The 19,713-nt window shown below is 45.2% G+C and overlaps 1 protein-coding gene and 1 non-coding gene across 12 annotated transcripts in view; one reads left to right on the forward strand and one right to left on the reverse strand.

The window, feature by feature from the left end:
- Positions 1 to 19,713, reverse strand: part of LOC105474109 (myosin heavy chain 10) — a 153,887-nt gene that overhangs the window by 26,507 nt on the left and 107,667 nt on the right. For all 11 annotated transcript variants that reach the window (XM_011728488.3, XM_011728500.3, XM_011728518.3 and 8 more), the window contains 9 exons: positions 17,986 to 18,055; positions 17,730 to 17,890; positions 13,151 to 13,259; positions 12,913 to 13,044; positions 11,828 to 12,034; positions 9,212 to 9,349; positions 7,954 to 8,077; positions 5,003 to 5,174; positions 3,375 to 3,587 (listed from right to left, as the gene is read on the reverse strand). In XM_011728488.3, coding sequence (XP_011726790.1) covers positions 3,375 to 3,587; positions 5,003 to 5,174; positions 7,954 to 8,077; positions 9,212 to 9,349; positions 11,828 to 12,034; positions 12,913 to 13,044; positions 13,151 to 13,259; positions 17,730 to 17,890; positions 17,986 to 18,055 — 1,326 coding nt within the window. The remainder of the gene's footprint in view (positions 1 to 3,374; positions 3,588 to 5,002; positions 5,175 to 7,953; positions 8,078 to 9,211; positions 9,350 to 11,827; positions 12,035 to 12,912; positions 13,045 to 13,150; positions 13,260 to 17,729; positions 17,891 to 17,985; positions 18,056 to 19,713) is intronic.
- LOC112425352 (U7 small nuclear RNA) lies at positions 10,495 to 10,556 on the forward strand. The gene has a single exon (XR_003016413.2). It is a non-coding gene; the product is annotated as a U7 small nuclear RNA (small nuclear RNA).

Genomic DNA, 19,713 nt, shown 5'->3' on the forward strand with positions numbered 1-19,713 from the left:
CTTCAAATTGTTCTGGGCAGTCTGGTTTCACTGGAGGTCAGGAATTGGTTAACACAAGATGCCAAACTGCCTGACATAGCCCCAACAGAATTGAATAAAACTGGAAAAAGGGAGTCTCCCAGAGATTTTCAAAAGTGAAGGGGTGGCAAAGGCCAAATGAATCAGGACGTTGCACTGTAACAAAGCAAGAGTCTAACATTCACATGAAGAAGCCGCGATGAACTAACATCCTCCCAAAACTCTACTAGAAAATGGCTTGAGGTTGGGGAGGAGGGCGTTATCTTTTGGAGGGGCAGGAAAATTAAAAGGCAGCTCAAAGGGTTCAGAAAGGATCTCTGATGTTTGATATGAGAACACAGCAGGTCCATGGCCATAGAACTGGAATGTTCTGACATAAACTGGTTTTATCTAACCTGCACTTTACGGTATGAAGGTCACATTAGCATTAAGTATCTTTCCATGGCTTTCTAATATTTTTAAAATTGGCTGTAACAAATACAGGGTAACTTGAATAACCAGAGTTATTCACTTTCTAGAAGAGATCTTACTCCCCATGGCGAGTCACTCTAAATTTGTTAATCTGAGCACCGTGTTTAAGCACGAGCTTGATGAAGACGGAAGCCAGTCAGGTAAACAGTGCTCCTGCTAAGACCTATATTAGCACTGTTGAATTAGCTACAACTTCACACTAATCCTGAAGCACATCTCTAGCAAGCTTGCTCTATACTTTATAACATGTCACAACTTAGAACAGTGATTCACACACTGATTCCCATGTGGACACATTTTCCCTCTCTTCACCTTGCTTCTCATGGAGTCATGAGATGCAGGGGCTGGCTGAGAGATCCCTGTGCCAAGAGAACAGGGCCTGGTGGCTGCCAGCTCCATGGTCACATGTAGCCCAGCCAGAAGGAATCACTGAGGATTCTTTGCGGTCCAGCCTAGCTCAGCCCCAAGTTCCACTGGCTCAGCCAGAGGTCAAAGACGTGCTGGTCTGGTCCTGTCCTCTACAAGGCTCCCATCGAGATTATTTCAGCTCACTCTAGCGACCAGTGCTTCATTGATCAGACTCTAGGGAAATCTCTCCAACTAGCAGCACGTTGTCTTTTGGGAAAATAGTTTTGTGTGTGTGTGTTCCTCGTCCCTACTTGAACCCAACGGTCAAAGGAAACCTTCACCTTCTCTTCCCCAGGCTGAACAACCCAATTTCTCTTAGTCTTTCGTCAAAAGTCCTCAAGAAAGTTAAAATGCCAGTGCGTCTGCAGAAGAGTAGATGATTTACAGAGGACTATTACTTTATACTAATCATGGAAAGAACTAGGGCCCAGGGAGGGTGGTTTGCATTCTCTTAAGGGTCCTTAGCAAGAATGGAGGACACATCTGAGCTGCAGGCAAAACAGAATCAGTGGGTGCTACAGCTGAGCATAGGCATGGTTTTAATAAATACGCGCATTTATTTTTTTGCAAGGGTTGGATGGAAAAATGATCAGAACCTTATTTTCTATTGCAGTCAAAAGCCCAGCTGGGAGTGGAGAGTTCAGCCAAGTCTAGTTCAGTGGTTTCTAGATTTTAAAAAAGCAGACATATCAAAGAGAAGTCTAGGACTCACACTACGAAAAGCAGTTACTCTGCTAAAGTGGGGTAAGGGCCGGGCGCGGTGGCTCACGCCTATCATCCCAGCACTTTGGGAGGCCAAGGCGGGTGGATCACCTGAGGTCGGGAGTTTGCGACCAGCCTGACCAACATGCAGAAACCCCGTCTCCACTAAAAAATACAAATTAGCCAGGCATGGAGGCAGGCACCTGTAATGCCAGCTACTCAGGAGGCTGAGGCAGGAGAATCGCTTGAACCCAGGAGGAGGAGGTTATAGTGAGCCGAGATTGCACCATCGCACTCTGGCCTGGGCAATAAGAGCGAAACTCTGTCTCAAAAAAATAAAAAATAAAATATAAAATAAAATAAAAAAGTGGGGTAGGAAGTCTCGAACCATGCCTGGTTCAGATGGGGTTTTTCCTCTCTGGGAAAAAACTGAAGACAAAAACCAAGCAACCTCTGTCCGGCTGCCGCAGCCGTACATGTTCATGGCCAGGATCACGGCCAACATTCCAAGGCGCACCCCTCTGTTCTCCAGCATGGAGAGTCTCCCCACACCCACCATCTGACCTCAGTCTCGCTGCTCTACCGAGCCGGCCTGCCCTGTGGACACCACGATGTCATTCTTTCCACGACCGAGCGCCCAGGTTTCCAGCTGCTGGGTGGACCCAGCTGATGACATCCGTGTCCTCTGGGGAAATGCACTGGTTTTCACCACAACCCATTTCCCTCCTAGTTGCTCTGGGTCATGTTCGGCCTCTCTGGCCACACTTGCGTTCATAAATAATTCCCTGTCTTTCTTGCTTTATTTCAGGCCCCAGCAGCTCCCCGGGGTGACGGGCTATTCTTTCCATCATTGACAGCCTGAAGAGCCAGCAGGTGTGCCTGCAGCCAGCCAAGGCGGCGAGGGTTCCCTTCTGGCTGGGACTCCTGGGGTGGCCCTGAGGCACTTGGCAGTGTGAGTGTGGGAGGGAGCAGACGGCCTCTGCCAGGACAGCAAGCTGGCACACCCCCCACGCTGCTCTCCACAGTGACGACACCTATGAGTCCGTGGGAGCAGCGGGCCGGCACCTCCAGGCCTGCGCACCGGCTCACCGCTAGGGCTCTCCTGCGACTCGCGGGCTGCCACGCTGCAGTTTTCTACCCGGGAGCCTTCTCTGGCCATGTTCACCTATGCTTGTCACCTTTTTCATGCCCACCCCGGCTGCTGGCTCATGCTGCTGCATATGCCTCTGCCCACTGCACACCTCTGTCCCAGTACCTGCACCAGCCTTCTTCTCACCCTTGTGAAGGCACCCTTCCCTTTTCAGCTGGTTACCTACATCGTTCACACCACCTGGCACTGCCAGCATAAGTGCCTGGCCTCCTGGGTATCTCCTCCTATTCCTGTGTTTACCCTTCTCCCTCTGGTCCTATCTATCTATAAATCTCTTTTCACTGCCCCCCTCTGTGTGTAGCTGTCACTGTCCCTCCCTAGACATCCATCACTGACCACAGCTTTTCTGATCACACCCTCTCACTCTGTGTCCCTCAGTCTGCTGTCTACCCTAGGACTCACACTACTAAAAGCAGTTACTCTGCTGAAGTGGGGTACCCTGCGCAGGTGTTTCTACCCATAGGCTGGTCTGTTTCTAACCATTACTATTTAATCACCGTTCCACCTGCCATCTCGAGGAAAAGCACACCACCTCTCAAAGACAGCAAGCACACCAGGCATCTCTGTGTGGGCTCGGTGGAGAGGTTGGCAGGCGCCCGGGCCCTGCTCCCTCTCCCACACTCACCGTAGTTCCTGTTGGGCTGCCGTGGTGTCCAGCGTGTCCTCCAGCTCTGTTTTCAGAGCTTCCAGTTCCTCACTCAAGTCCCTTTTCTGCTTTTCGGCCTTGTTCCGTGAAGCCTTCTCAGATTCAAAGTCTTCCTGAAGTTCCGCAATTTGGGCTTGTAGCTCTCGCACAACTTTAAGGGCATTGTTCTTATGGAGTGTTTCATCGTCACCTCTGTTAAAACACCCGGGCACAAGAGCACTCAGAGACGGCGCCCGGATGGCCTGTTTCTCAGGCGAGCCCCAGCCCCTGAGCACCTCTCCACGAGACCCCAGTCCCACATCCCTCCTCCTGGGGCCTGAGGCTGGTGCAGATGCTCCGCACCTGCGAGGGCAGGAGGAGGTCCTTGGGTAGAGGACTTGCTGAAGGCCCCAAAGCTAATGATGGCAGAGCCAGAACTAGATTCCAGCCCAGCCCCCTTTCCAAACGACCATGCTTCTCCATTAAAAGGTAGGACACTCTTACTTTAGCCCTTAGAATACGAAAACATTTACTCTGAAGTCAAAGGCTGTTATAGTTAAAAATCTGCTTCTAACTATGAAGGAGTGACCTCCTCCATCACACCAGAACCCAGCCAAAACCAGGGATGCTCAGAGAACACAGTGGAAGAAAGAGGCTCTCATCTTCACACCCTCCAGGTGCCTCTCTTCCATAGGGCATCTTTTTGTTTATGTCTGTGGTTTAAAATGTTGGAAGATTTTTCTGATTGGGAATAGTTGGGATGTTTGAGGTAAGGGAGATTTTTCTTGTAAGATTTTGATTGTAACACATTATAAACTCCAAGTATTACAACCATGTAGCCAAAGAGTTATTCTTTATAAAGAAATGAAACATTAGACATATTACATCTGATTTGCATTCTAAACTGAATGGCTTAGAACTGATTATTGAATCATGCTCTCAGTGGAGAAATATAATTTCTGAAAAGTGATTTCCCTTCAAGTTCTAAAACATACTACAGGCTGGGCGTGGTAGCTCACGCCTGTAATCCCAGCACTTTGGGAGGCCAAGGCAGGTGGATCACTTGTGGTCAGGAGTTTGGGACCAGCCTGACCAACATGGTGAAACCCCATCTCTACTAAAAATACAAAAATTAGCCAGTTGGTGGTGCACATGTGTAATCCCAGCTAGTTGGGAGGCTGAAGAATGAGAATTGCTTGAACCCAGGAAGTGGAGTTTGCAGTGAGCTGAGATTGCACCACTGCACCCCAGCCTGGGTGACAGAGTGAGACGCCATGTCAAAATAAATAAATAAATAAAACATACTGCAGTTAATCTATAATGTACAGAGACCAAAACATTTGTTATAGTGAAATAATTTGTGCTGGTATGAATTTCCAAGGGTTTCATAATATAATTTGTCATTTTAAAGTATTAAATATTAAATATAAATATTGAGATAGTTTATGAGACTTTCTTGCTGCCCTGACACAAAATCTGTACGCCTGGACTTTCCACTCTCTCAGGTCACACCCAACAGCGAGTAGACCCCATCTCACTCTCCCAGGGTTTTTGGATGCTCCCGAACATAACAGTTTGCTGAAACTCAGCCCCCCGGCTCCCGTGCAGCACAGCTAGGGGCCGCAGACCTGGCCAGCGCGCCCTGCAGCTCCTCCTCCTTCTTGGCCAGCTGCAGCTTGAGCTCGTCAATCTGCGCCTGCAGCTCTGCGATCTGGTCCTGCAGGTCGGTCGTCTCCCCGTCGAGTTTTCTTTTGGCCTTTTCCAGTTCCTGACGAGTCTTTTCTTCCTTCTTTAAGCGTTCTTTAAGGCAAGACATAAGAAGTTCTTCAACACACCGAGTGACTCACCACAGGAATAAACTAAAATTCAGACTGAGCCAAGTTGAAAATAAGCCATTTTATTCAAAAGCATGTCACTGCCCTGATGACATGGTCATGCCCTGATGTCAACTGCTCAGTCATTTCAAACCCACCGAGATCTGGAGGGGAGATAAATTAGTGTCAGGAGGGAATTTTAAGGAAGAAGTTGAGTGTCCTAAGGATGTCCTTTCATGGGAGGTGAGACCACACTGTGAGAGCCGAAGGGGCCTAGAATCCTCTCATGTCAAACCCATCGCTGTGCCCAGGTTTGCAAAGTGGCTCGGCAGGTGCTGGGGCAGCAATCGTAGCTGCCTGTCACCCCATCCCCTTTTCCATGGGAACCCCTGGTCTGAACCAAGAAAACTGCCGTCCTCGAGTACTGGGAGAGAGGAGACAGAAGAGTGGGCAGCAAGGGCCAGGCCTCTTTTCCACCCACCCCTCTAAAATTCTGCAGCGATCCCCCAGTTAGCCCTAGTGATCTATTTCACCGAATGATTTATTTCCTCACAGCAACCTCTATGCCTTTGTGTTCTCCAGCAGGAACCAATGTGCTGAGAGGATAAGACCGAGTGTCACAGCCTGATCAAACAGGTGAGGAAAAAAGCACATGTGCTTACGGGTACTTCCTCAGCAGATGAACCATATACTAGTACAAATGGTTTATGAAAGTAATTTCTTTTTCTTTTTTTTTTCTTTTGACACAGAGTCTCGCTCTGTCACCCAGGCTGCAGTGCAGTGGCATGATCTTGGCTCACTGCAAGCTCTGCCTCCAGGGTTCTGGCCATTCTCCTGCCTCAGCCTCCCAAGTAGCTGGGACTACAGGCGCCCGCCACCACGCCCGGCTAATTTTTTTGTATTTTTAGTAGAGACGGGGTTTCACTGTGTTAGCCAGGATGGTCTCGATCTCCTGACCTCGTGATCCGTCTGCCTCGGCCTCCCAGAGTGCTGGGATTACGGGCATGAGCCACCGTGCCCGGCTTATGAAAGTAATTTCATACGGACATTCCCTCTTTTGTTTATACTAAAACAAATAAAACCCCAAATATTTTTTAAAAGCCAACCCCGTCGTCTTCCTGTCATAAACGCACACATTAAGAAAGAGTGGGCATCTGCCTGCAGGCGCCTGCACAGAGCTCCCTCCCTCTGGTGATGGTACCAGTCTCTAGCTGCTCTTTCCAACTTCCATCCTCTTTTCATTTCTTTTGCAGAAGCTGTAATGTCCTAGGATTTCCTGATATTACTCTGTGGCTTGACCCTCAGCAGTGTCTTCTCTGTATCTGCCAGCTTTTATGTCACTGGCCAGTCCCTTTGTGAGGTAAAATCTGGGCACTTTAATGCAGCTTTAGATTAAACACAATGGTCTGTAGGACCCAAACAACCTAACCCCGACCATGACCACCAAAGGGCAATATCTTTTTTTTTTTTTTTTGAGACGGAGTCTTGCTCTGTCGCCCAGGCTGGAGTACAGTGGCCGGATCTCAGCTCACTGCAAGCTCCGCCTCCCGGGTTCACGCCATTCTCCGGCCTCAGCCTCCCGAGTAGCTGGGACTACAGGCGCCCGCCACCTCGCCCGGCTAGTTTTTTGTATTTCTTAATAGAGACGGGGTTTCACCGTGTTAGCCAGGACGGTCTCGATCTCCTGACCTCGTGATCCGCCCGTCTCGGCCTCCCAAAGTGCTGGGATTACAGGCTTGAGCCACCGCGCCCGGCCAAAGGGCAATATCTTTTACCACAGTACCAAAGTTAAAAAAGGGAAACCAGGCCTGGCGCGGTGGCTCACGTCTGTAATCTCAGCACTTTGAGAGGCCAAGGTGGGTGGATCACCTAAGGTCAGGAGTTTGAGACCAGCCTGACCAACATGGTGAAACCCTATATCTACTAAAAACACAAAATTAGCCAGGTGTGGTGGCGCATGCCTGTAATCCCAGTTACTTGGGAGGCTGAGGCAAGAGAATCGCTTGAACCTGGGAGGTGAGGTTGCAGTGAGCCAAGATTGTGCCACTGCACTCCAGCCTGGGCAACAAAAGTGAAACTCTGTCTTAAAAAAAAAGAAAAAGGAAAAGGAAAACCATTTTATCACCGTTCTAAGGCAACACAGAATAACCTTAAGAGCCCTTTTTATTATTTTTTAAAGACAGGGTCTTGCTGTGTTACCCAGGCTGTAGTGCAGTGGCACGATCATCGCTCACTACAGTAAGCTCCTGGGCACAAGCAATTCTGCTGCCTCTGTCACCCAGGCTGGAGTGCAGTGGCACGATCACAGCTCACTATGGTGAGCTCCCGGGCGCAAGCAATTCTGCTGCCTCTGTCACCCAGGCTGGAGTGCAGTGGCACGATCACAGCTCACTATGGTGAGCTCCCGGGTGCAAGCAATCCTGCTGCCTCAGCTTCCAAGTAGCTGGGACTACAGATGTGCACCACTACGCCAGGCTAATTTGTAAATTTTTTTTGTAGAGATGGGGTCTCACTATGCTGCCCAGGCTGGTCTTAAACTCCTGGCCTCATGCGATCCTCCTGCCTCAGCCTCCCAAAGTGCTAGGATTACAGGCCAGAGACACTGCGCCCAGCCAAGGGACCAATTTTAATAAGTCAACCCAAACTGAAGGTCCTTATTGTTAGTAATCACCATGTATATTGTTTATTTTTGCATGTTCTGATTACAGTAAAAGCTAAACACTCGCATGTCCTAGTCCTCAATTCCTCTGGCCCCAAACACTAACCTTCTAAATCTGAGATCATCACTTCTTGCTTATTCCTGATTTTGGCCAAGTTTTTTGCCTTTTCTTCCTCTTCAGCCAGCTGAGAGGAACACTCAGCAATACGATCTTCCATGAGTTTCTTTTCCTGGACAGGAAAAATGGACTGCTTCAGAAAAGCCATTCAGAATAACCACTGGGGTTCTGTATTCCTCATAAAGGTCAACTGTCTTTGACTCGAGAGAAAACAAGTACTACCGGCACTGCCTCCCCCAGCAGACTGTACGCAGTCACGTGCTGCAGAACGATGTTCTGGACAGTGATGAACCAGATACACGACAGCGGTCTCCTAAGATGATCGTGGAGCTGAAAACTTCATCGGAGCTGTCATAGCACCACAGTGCAATGATTCTGGTTTTAAAATAAATGTACTGCAGCCTCCGTGTGCCATGTTGATAAAGTCTGCAGTCACATACAGCAGTGTCCTGGGCCTTCACATTCACTCAGTGCTTACTCACTGACTCACCCAGAGCAGCTTCCAGTCCCGCAAGCTCCGTTCATGGTGAGTGCCCAATAGAGGTGTGCCATTTTAAATCTTTTCTATCGTTTTTACTGTACTTTTTCTATCATATTTTTACTGGACTTTTGTTTGGATACGTTTAGATACACAAGTACTTCTTAGCACTGTGTTCCAACTGCCTGCAGTATTCAGGACAGTAACATGCCGTACAAGTGTGCGGCCTAGAAGCAATCGGCCACACCGTCTAGTCTAGGTGTGTAATAGGCTCTACTGTCTAGTTTGTGTCAATACACTCTATGATGTTTGTACGAGGATAAAATAACTTCACGATGCATTTCCCAGATTGTGTCCTCGTCGTTAAACAACACACGACTGTACTCCAAAGGGGCAGAAAGGCTTACACGGCTTGGTGCCCACCCTGGGAGCTTGGCCCAGCTGCCTGGTGTTCAGAGTCCCACAGCCAATGGTGGATGAATTAATGCTTGCACAGATGGAAACAAGTCATCACTGAGTGACCAACAGGCACAAAATGCACACGTTAAAAGTCTAAAAGATTATCAGGATATTTGGTAAGGTTTAAAAATTCAGTGGTGCCTGTGTCTTTAGAAATCTATACAAGTAGAGATTTACAGAGAAAATTCAGTAAATGAACTTAAAATCTTGAGAATTTTCTGTTTGAGGTCACTTTCAATGAGCGTATCAACATATTATAGAAATATTTTCCATAACTAAAATCAGCTTTTTGTGGGAACAGTCTCTTACTTTGATAAACTTGGAATTTTGGTCCTCGAGAAGCAGAATCTCCTCTTCCATCTTCTTGATCTTGGCCTCTGCTGTCACCTTTTCCAGCTGCAGCTTTTGCCGAGCCCCTTCCTCCTCGTCCAGCTGCTCTTCCAGGTCCTTGTGAAGAATACACAGTCAGTCTCGCCACTTTCTCGAGATTTGACCACACATTCATCATGCACAGGAATGCATTACGATGAGATACTATTTTTTATTTACTTATTTTTTTTTGAGATGGAGTCTCGCTCTCTCGCCCAGGCTGGAGTGCAGTGGCGTGATCTCAGCTCACTGCAATATCCACCTCCCAGGTTCACACCATTCTCATGCGTCAGCCTCCCAAGTAGCTGGGACTACAGGCACCTGCCACCATGCCCAGCTAATTTTTTGATTCTTTTTTTAGTAGAGACGGGGTTTTACCGTGTTAGCCAGGATGGTCTTGATCTCCTGACCTCATGATCCATCCGCCTCAGCCTAGATACTAATTTTTGATTCTCAAAATGCCAGGGATATTTAAAAAAATATGAAATGCAGTTATGTGAAATAGACATTTGTATCCACTAGAGGCTAAAGTACAAACTGGGTCAATCCTTCTAGAAGCCAACATGGCAAAAACGTAGCTTTGAAAATGAGCCTTTCCTTTCAACCAGCAATTTCAGGAAATTGTCACAGATGCGATTTATATAAAAAGACATAAAGTGATAAGTTATTTATAATATTGAATAACTATGAACATGCTACAAAAAGGTCTTGGTAATTAAATGTTGGCACATTTGTTAAATGGAATAATATATAGTAATTAAAATTCACATTTTGGAATAATAGCAACACAGGCAAACATGAATAATGTAGTAGCACTCATCAAATGTGTATTTAATTTAGCTGAATCCAAATATATACATGTTCGGCCAAAGAGGAGAGAGAGAGAGAACATGAAAACGACAATTTAAATAGTACAGGTCGTGAGAAATGAGCTGTCTCAGTTCAAGTGTACCTTTCACAGCAGAAGCACGTAATCAAACTGGGTGGGAGTATAGAGTTTACATGTATTTCTATTAGAACATGCAGATCTTTGTAATTGACATTACTGTTTATGATAAACATGCTATTATTACACAGGATCGCAGATAGATTACATTTTATATGAGGTGATTATTACACACTGCGTGCCTGTATCAAAATATCTTATGTACCACCCCATATATAATATACATATACACACACACACACTTAATATATATGCATACAAACTAGAATGAAAAACAAAGTGTTACAGCTCTTTTAGAATTTGTCTAGCAGGCTTTCCAGTTTCTGGTGGAAAGCTCCCACCTCCTCCAAAAAAAGAAAAAAAATAAAAGTTAAAACAAAACCCAGGCTGGGCGCGGTGGCTCACGCCTGTAATCCTAGCACTTGAAGGCCGAGGTGGGTGGATCACCTGAGGTCAAGAGTTTGAGACCAGCCTGGCCAACATGGTGAAACCTCGTCTCTACTAAAAATACAAAAATTAGCTGGGTGTGGTAGCAGGTGCCTGTAATCCCAGCTACTGGGGAGGCTGAGGCAGGGGAATCACTTGAATCCAGGAGGTGGAGGTTGCAGTGAGCCGAGATTGCGCCATTGCACTCCAGCCTGGGCAACAAAGTGAGACTCTGTCTCAAAAACAAAACAAAAAAGCAAAAACCAAAAAAAAAAAAACCCCAATAAACCAAAACCAGGGTTGTACAAATGAACACATGGCCAACTTAAGGAAATGTTCAAGAGTATCTTTGGCTAAATAATTTACTCATTGTTAATTTTAGAATGAAACCCTTGCAAAAAATGAGTATTTTATTGTAAAAATTTCAAACACACATCTAAGCACACGGACCAGCATAATGAGCTCCACACAGTAGCATCACCCTGCCCTTAACAAGCATCAACTCATGGTCAGTTCCATTTCGTGTATGCCTCCACCTGCTCCCTTCTCCCCATGGGTTATTCTGAAGCAAATCCCAGGCATCATAGTTCATTTGTAAAACCTTCAGGCTGTGCTCCTAAAACATAAAGACCCATTTAAAAAGTACATTTGCCTGTTTCAATCAGAATCCAAAAATTGTGCCTCATGAGTACAGTCTGTAATTCAAAAAGAAAGTTAAGTACCAGGGAAGGGCTAGTTTTTAAAAATTCTCATTCTGACTATTGGCCACCTCCTATTTCAGTGCTGAGCATTTCTTATTAGCCAAACCATGTAGTAGGTGTCTATCTAATGAATGGAGTGAGCAACATTCATTAGATATCACTGACAACATGAAGAACAAGTTAGGTCTTCTACAGAATGCTACAGACCCTGGGAGGTTTGTGACTTTGAATCTCTTTGCAAACTGTAAGGTGCCACTTAGAACATAAAAAAGATCCCTATTCAAAATGACAAATCTGTGTTCAAAGAAAATCTATTACAGGTGTGTTTTAAATGATGCTTATCTTTCTAAGGGTGGCTTCTCACGACCCAGAACCCTTTTGCTTCTCTGTGGACTCAAGAATCCACACACATAACTTCTATTTATTCAACAGATCCACTTGAAAATCCAAAATATGCTTCTAAGTAAAAATTATTGTAGATACCTGAATATGTGCTTGCATTTTTTTCTTTTCATTTTGGAGGATTTGGTTTCTTTCTTCTTCTTCTTCCACCCTAGACTCCAAGTCATGTAGAATCTCTTCTAATTCCTGCTTTTTAGCAGCAAGTCTTGCCCTCATCTCTTCTGCTTCAGCAAAGAGCTCAGTCTCTGCTTGTAGTTGTTCTGCAAGGATGTTCTTCTCTTCTAAAAGCTGCAGTCACAATAAAGTGTCAATGATTTGCCCCATTACATACGTACACAGTATATATTCACCGTTGATTTCAATGGTCAATGCACATCAAAGAAACTGGGAGATAAAAATATATAACATCACAGGCAGAACTTTCAAATACGTTTTTGTCTATAGCAAAATAAGCTAGATGAAAATATTTTGGTTGTTCCTGTTGTTTCAAGTTACTGTGAATAATACATATTAAATTCATTATAGTTCATCTATGAAGGTAATTTACAAGGGACAGATAAATAGGAGAGTGAAAATATTATTCAAACGCCATAAAGTTCATGGTGATTACTAATGCCTGTTTGGTAGTAAGTGATATCCTTGGCCTTTATTGTTAATATTTTTGGCCTTGAACGCTATAATTCTATTATTGTCACAACAAACATCTCCTGAGCCTCTGCTTTGTCCATGAAGGCTTCCCAGAAGAGGGACACACATTCGAGACCGCTGCTGCCAGAGAAGCATAGGTGGTGACCTCTACTCAAGCATCTCGCCCTTCTGACTGTTTTTCTGTTTCCCCTCATCAACAGACACAGGAAGGTGACATTACTGGGAGCCTCATCGAAAACAGGTGTTAAGTACATGCTTGACAGCAAGAATCACAAAAGCAAAGATGCAAGAGGTAAGGTTAATTTTAACTTACATAAATCTAAAATGCAAGGCAGAATGCATCTGTTAACTCTATTGGCAAAATGTATACAATTTGGAAATGAGTGAAAAGGCCTCACATAACATAAGATGACATGGTGGGTATAGCTATTCATAATGAAATGTGTGGGGGTTGCCATCAGTGCAAGATCGCATAGAGATTCAGGGCCAAGTGGGAGTTACAGGGTCACCGCACACACCTGCTGGTGCTTCCGCTCCATCTCCTCCAGCTCTCCTTCCACCTTCGTCTGCTTCTCCTTCACCTTCAACAGCTCTTCATCTTTGGCCTGAAGTTCTTCCTCCTGCCGAGTCACTTGTAGAAGCGGCTTCACCTATGACAAAATTAAGCAGTTTATCATTCCGGCTCTTTCCTGTGGGTTTTTCCTGATCAGACTCTGCTGTTTGAAAGGGATCTGGAAAGAAGGGAGCTGAGCTCACCTTTGTGAAGACTCGCCACCACTGCCAGTGCCGTAACTTCAGGTACGCGGCACAGTTCCGCTGCAAGACCTTTAAGGCACTTAGTTGCTGCTGCTTCTTGGCAAAGGCCCTGAAGAACAATAAGAAAAACTTATGATGTAAAGAAAAAAGTGCCTGAATGGCTGCTGTCATAAGAAGCCTTTCTAAAGGCCCATGTTCTCTGTCTAGGATAGGGAATGGATGCATCAATCAAGTCCTGGGTGAGACACACAAGGAAGTCGTTCTGGCCGCTTGAAGCCACACTGGCTTGTTGGGCTGCTCAGCCCACCTCAGGCCCCTGGCACCAGTTCCTGCACTGACTTTCTTCACGGATGCTGCCCTGCACATCGTCCTGCTGCCACTCAGCCATATACCCACACTGCCCACACTAAGACACCGATTTTCCTGAGGCAATGAAGACAGTAGACAGAAGGGCCCGTTTTCTGTGCTGCTGCTCTTTATTGTGCCTTTAGGAGCTACTCTCTTGTTTTCCTTTTGGTATGTCACAGAAGAAACATTTCTCCCCATCTCCCAAGGTAATGTTTCTCCTCCTTGCCTCCACTTTGCCACAATGGAGCGCAGCACTCAAAAGCTAGAATGGGAGTGTAGCGCTTAAGGCACGTGGATTCGGCTGAGGAAAAGCCGCTAAGTTCTGGGTCTGGGAGTCCTTTGTCAAGATCTAAAGTGCGGCTTTGGTAGCGTGGTGGGGTAGAAAGCCGACTGCTGGAGCCAGGAAGTCAGTAATAGGAACATTTGCCTGTGGGTCTGTCAGTGTCTCTCATTTATGGCCAGGCCTCATCCAGGGCCTGGAGATGACTCTTGCTCTGTGGAGCCCTCGCCTCCTCATGACCACACCTGGGCTTCCCACTACACCCTGCCACCTCCTCGGCCCCAGAGCAGGGTCTGAGACCCAGTTCCCATTCGCCTTCACTCTGGTGTTTTCAATTTCTCACTCTCCTTCAGGAACACAGAAACCCTGAAACCCCCTCCTGCCAAAAACAACCCCCAGGCCCAAATGAAGCTCATTACCTTGCCATTCCTTCGACAGACAATTGATATTTTTCTACTCCTTATGAAACTCTCAGGGTCCACAGGCAAACGTTCCTGTTACTGACTTCCTGGCTTCCAGCAGTCAGCTTTCTACCCCACCACGCTACCAAAGCTGCACTTTAGATCTTGACAAAGGACTCCGAGACTCAGAACTTAGCGGCTTTTCCTCAGCCAATCCCAAGTGCCTTGCGCGCTGCACTCCTCCGGGGGCTACCCACTACTGGACATCACATCCCTGGATTCCAGAGCACCAGAACGGCCTGAGCCTCCTGGGCCCACCGACAGTGCTGAGGCTCCACTCCGACAGTCCACTCACACGGCTGCGCTCCCACCTAGACTCTGAGCTCCTCAGGGGCGGGGATCGCGGCCCAGGCATTTTTGTGGACACAACCAAGTGACTGACAGACTCCAGGCCTCCTGAGGATGTGTTTGTTGAGTAAATTAACTGGGTATTTCCTAGAAATAATCTGTAATTGTTTCTCTGAAGTCCTTTTACAACAGCTTGCAGGAGCAGCTATAGGACGCTCCTGGGAAAGAGAAGCAATTGAAGGCGATGGAAAAAACAAGAAAAACATTTCCAATTATTCATTCACTCCAGCAAACAGCGGTATCAGGAGTGGGAGTGTCTTAAGAAAAGAGAGACAGTTGCTGTTTTAGAGCAGAAATGACCTACCTGTCACATTTCCTTGCAAGAATCCCACAACTGCCATACTGCCAACAAATTCCTCCTTGCTGGTTAGAATTTTCCCTGAGTCCACTGCTTCATAACTGTTTTTATTCTTGCTCCTTACAAAACCTTCTAACTTATTCCTACCAGCCAAAAAGAATTGGCCAAGTCTTTTTTTTTTTTTTTTGAGACAGTCTTGCTCTGTTGCCCAGGCTGGACTGCAGTGGTGCAATCTTGGCTCACTGCAACCTCTTGGGCTCAAGCGATTCTCGTCCCTCAGCCTCCCGAGAAGCTGGGACTACAGGCGTGCACCACCATGCCCTGCTAATTTTTTGTATTTTTAGTAGAGACAGGGTTTCGCCATGTTGGTCTGGCTGGTCTTGAACTCCTGACCTCAAGTGATCCACTGTGCCTGGCCGGGATTGGCCAAGTCTTAATTCCAAGAGTTTCTACTACAAAAACAAAAGTTTCAAAAATGACTTTTGAATTTATTAAGCATCACCTTCCAATTCTTGCAATCACCTTCAGGAATGCTGTAAAAATTCAGCCAATCTTCTTATTTAAAAACTACTGCCCTAGTTGCTTCCTTGGCCCTCTGGGAGATAAAACTGTCAAATGATGAGTCAGAAACATGCCGGGCACTTTGTTTAGTGGAATGAGGCAGCTGGTTTCCTTCTGCACTGTGGTCGGCTGGTTTTTACTGAGCCTGTGTGTCAGGCACTGTCCTCCAGGTTTTCATGAGGGAGCTGTGACATCAACCTATCTCTGAGTGTTTGGAAAGTGGACTTTGAAAGTGTTCAGAATCACTTTAGCTCCTTCCCCGCCTTTTTATCCTTATCCCAATGTCCTCCAGGGCGCTTCAAGCTCAAGTTCATGGATTTCTGTAAAGACACCTATTTTTTTTTTTGACTATTAGCACTATTCTGCGTTTTTCCACAGTACAATCTGGTTCCTTTGAACAGGTTATCTTCTTTTTTTGATGTATCCTAATTTTAAGTCCCAGCCTACCATATACATAGTGTGACTAAAATATTTAGGGGCAAAGGGCTGCAAAGGCAAAGGCATGTCGGCCTACATATATGATTACATGGATTTGTTAGATTTAAGTCCTTAAGATGAAATAATGCAAGTGAAATATCTTGTTTTTAAGTTCCTATCTTGCAAATTTTGCAAGCAAGGTTTAGATCTATGAAAAAGCTGCACAAAGTATATCTACATAGTTTGTTTCCTGTGCTTTTGATAGTTGTAGCATGTTTCTGGCAGGTGTCAAGTTTTTTGCTAACTCTATGAAGTTAGCCTGGCACCTGCCATTGCTCACTCCTTATGCCATGTTAGGCATTCTGCAGTTCAGTGGATACAGTGAGGAGGCTCTTTGCTATCAACAGGGTCACTTTATTATTTATATAGTATCTAAACATTAGTATATAAAAACTCAAGTTTTTTACTCCTTTTTGCCAAATGTTTCTTAGTATCAACCAGAAGATATCATCTATTTGTCTTCAACTTTCCATGCTACTCTTTTTACTCCGTATTCTATTTTATAGGCAAAAAAAAAAAAAAAAAAAACAACAACAAAACAAAAAACCCAAAAAACCAATATTGCCTTTACCTTCTTCTGTTTAAAGCCCTCTTGACCACGGTCTGGGCAAGCGACTGCCCAGGAACCAGAGCTGTTTTCCAACCCACATGTAGGAGACATTATTGCAGAGTGCTGACTTCCAGTGCAGGAGTTCAGATTCTGTTTGCTCAAAACTGTCTGGATGACAAACTATTCAACCTCTCTCAACTTCTCTCACTCCCAAACCCTAAGTGTTCAGTAGGAAGAAGTATACCAGTACTACCTTCTAAATCCAAATCGGTTCTAAGTTCTTTGAATTCCATCTCAAATTTAACAACTTTTCTCTCATTCTCCAACACCACCTTCTTGGGTCCAGGCACCATCATGTTCTACCTGAATCACTAAGACAGCTTCCCAACTGGCCCTCCCAATTCTACTCTTGGCCTGTCTCAGTGGATTCTGCACACCACAGCCAGGCGGCCTTAACAGTATAGATTCCCTTCACTGCACTCCTAACCCCTGTCCAGCGTCTGATTCTCAAGCCTCTTCTCTCACCTTGTTCCCCCTCTCACTCATCCTGCTCCAGCCACATGGACTGTGTCACCTTCTCAAATGCTGCCAGACTCTTGCCACAATGCTGCTGTAGTTCCCTTACTGAAAAGCTTCTCTCTCCTCCCTTCACAGGGCCAGCCTTCTTATCCTTGAGGTTTCAGCCTCAGAGAAGTATTCTCTGAGGACTTGAGCTGAAGCAGGACCCCAAGCCCCTTGGCCCCTTTGTGTGTGTGTGTGTGTGTGTGTGTGTGTTTGAGATAGGGTCTCACTTTGTCACCTAGGCTGGGGTGCAGTGGTGCCATCTTGGCTTACTGCAGCCTTGACCTCCCAGGTTCAAGAGAGCCTCCTGCCTCAGTTCCCCCAGGTAGCTGGGACTACAGGCACGTGTTACAAAGCCTGGCTACCTTTTATATTTTTAGTAGAGATGGGGTTTCGCCATGTTGCCCTGGCTGGTCTCGAACTCCTGAGCTCAAGTGATCTGCCCCACTTTGGCCTCCCAAAGTGCTGGGATTACAGGCCTGAGCTGCCATGCCCGGCCTCCTTGTGTGTTTTCTTATTGCAACATCTCATTACTTAGAATGTTCATGTATTTACCTATCTCTGCCACTAGAAAGCAGTTTCCATAAGGACAGACTTTATGTTTCACATACTCTTGCATCCCTAGCCCAAAACACAATGCTGATTTAGCACAAGTGCATCCTCAGTGAACGATGAATTCGTGAATAACCACTTACTTTCTGGCTAGGTAACCTCTGCAAACGGCCTGGAAGAAGATAATGATGTCGGTGATTTTTAAATCTCTCTCTTCCTCTAAGTGTGCCAGAACTCCAGCTCTGAAAAATATCTTGCTCTGTCCAATTCTGTACAAGTTTGGGTCCAATTCTAAAGCCCGGATCTAAGACAGAAAGAGTTCATTTACTTTTTTTTTTTTTAACTACAAGAAAGATTAGATTAAGTCTACAAACCAGAAAAAAATCAAGAAAAGCTTACCATTCGTTCACAGGCCTGTTTGCCATCCATAAAACCTTTAGGAATAGCATTTGGAGTTAGGATCTCATATCTGTAAGAAAATATTCCAAGAAGTATTTTGTAGAAATTTGTGGACAATGTGTATCTGCTAACTGTGAGTTTTGCTCTAAGAGGCAATAGAATGTTGGGTATGTAAATACATGTTAAATTAAGAGTAAAGAAATGAACTGGTGATAATCTGATGTTTTCTGTAGATCTACTTTCTATTTCTCATAAGTAAAAATGAGGTTAGTTCTTTCAGGTCAAAAAGTAGGTTTAGGAGGTTGTGGCAGAGAAAAATCAAAAGCATGCTGTTTTAGAAACCTTTCATTTATCTTCATTTCCTACAAAATGTTCATATCCTCAAGATGCAAAAGAGATCTGGCTTTCTGCACTCTAAGTCACTGTCAATTTGTAGTATTTATTAGATAACAGGAAGGGCTGTAAGAGTTGTGTTCATAGGCTTCTATTCAGAACATCAGACAACATCAGGGTGACATGTGACATGACAGTGGTCAGGGTGCACACACGTACATGTGCTCACTGAGCTGCACATTTAAAATCTGTGCACCTCACTGTATACAGGCTATCCCTCAATCAGAAAAATAAAAGATACTGGCTATATTAAAGGAGGAATCCTGGCTACGTCAGTCAACTTTGTATCTTGGATGCCAATCATACTCCCTTTTTCTCCTAACAATAAAAAATGAAAATCTACCAGACTTTATCATACAATAGGATCAGAACGACGGCCTTCCTGAAGACACACAAGGACTGCAAGGGCTTCTCAAGGTGACTATCTGGAACAGTGGGAGAAAGTACACAAGGACCATTCTTTGACCCGGCAGCACCATTTATTTCATGGAACAACAAATGGTGTCAAACTTTGAAATCTGATTTCCAGAAAAAGGAAGAAAAAAAGCAAACTAAAGTAACTATTCAAGAAAATTACCAAATAAAAGTTAAAAATAACTCCCATCATATGTTTGTATCCATTTCCACTGCAGGTTGATAGATCTTTTCCCTTTTGTTTTTTCTTAATCCTTTTCTAATCTATGTACTCCTTTTCCTACGTTAGCTAAAAGATTGTAATTGTATGCATGTGTGCGCACATGTACACACATACATTGGAAAAAAATTCATACACATACACACACGCATATAGATAATATTCATTGAGAAAAGATGGAAAGAAGTACCCCAACATGTTTTTAGGAATCACTCCTGGATGATTTTTATTTACTTTCTTTCTTCTCTTGTATTTTCAAACTTTCCTAAAAGGAACATACATTACTTATCTATTTAAAAAATCAATTTTAAAAATAATTATGTTTGGCCTGTAATCCCAGCACCTTGGGAGGCCGAGGCGGGATCACGAGGTCAGGAGATCGAGACCATCCTGGCTAGCTTGGTGAAACCCTGTCTCTACTAAAAATACAAAAAACTAGCCGGGAGTGGTGGCACGTGTCTGTAGTCCCAGCAACTCAGGAGGCTGAGGTAGGAGAATTGCTTGAACCTGAGAGGTGGAGGCTGCAGTGAGCCGAGATGGCGCCACTGCACTCCAGCCTGGGTGATGGAGTGAAGACTCCGTCTCAAAAATAATAAATAAATAAATAAACAAACAAACATAATTATGTTTGAATCCCAGGTAGACCTGTCTGAATGAGTAAACTGTAAGCTTCCAGCTTTCTATGTTTATCTCAAAGCTCA

Source organism: Macaca nemestrina, chromosome 17, assembly GCF_043159975.1.
Source record: "Macaca nemestrina isolate mMacNem1 chromosome 17, mMacNem.hap1, whole genome shotgun sequence".
NCBI lineage: Eukaryota > Metazoa > Chordata > Mammalia > Primates > Cercopithecidae > Macaca > Macaca nemestrina.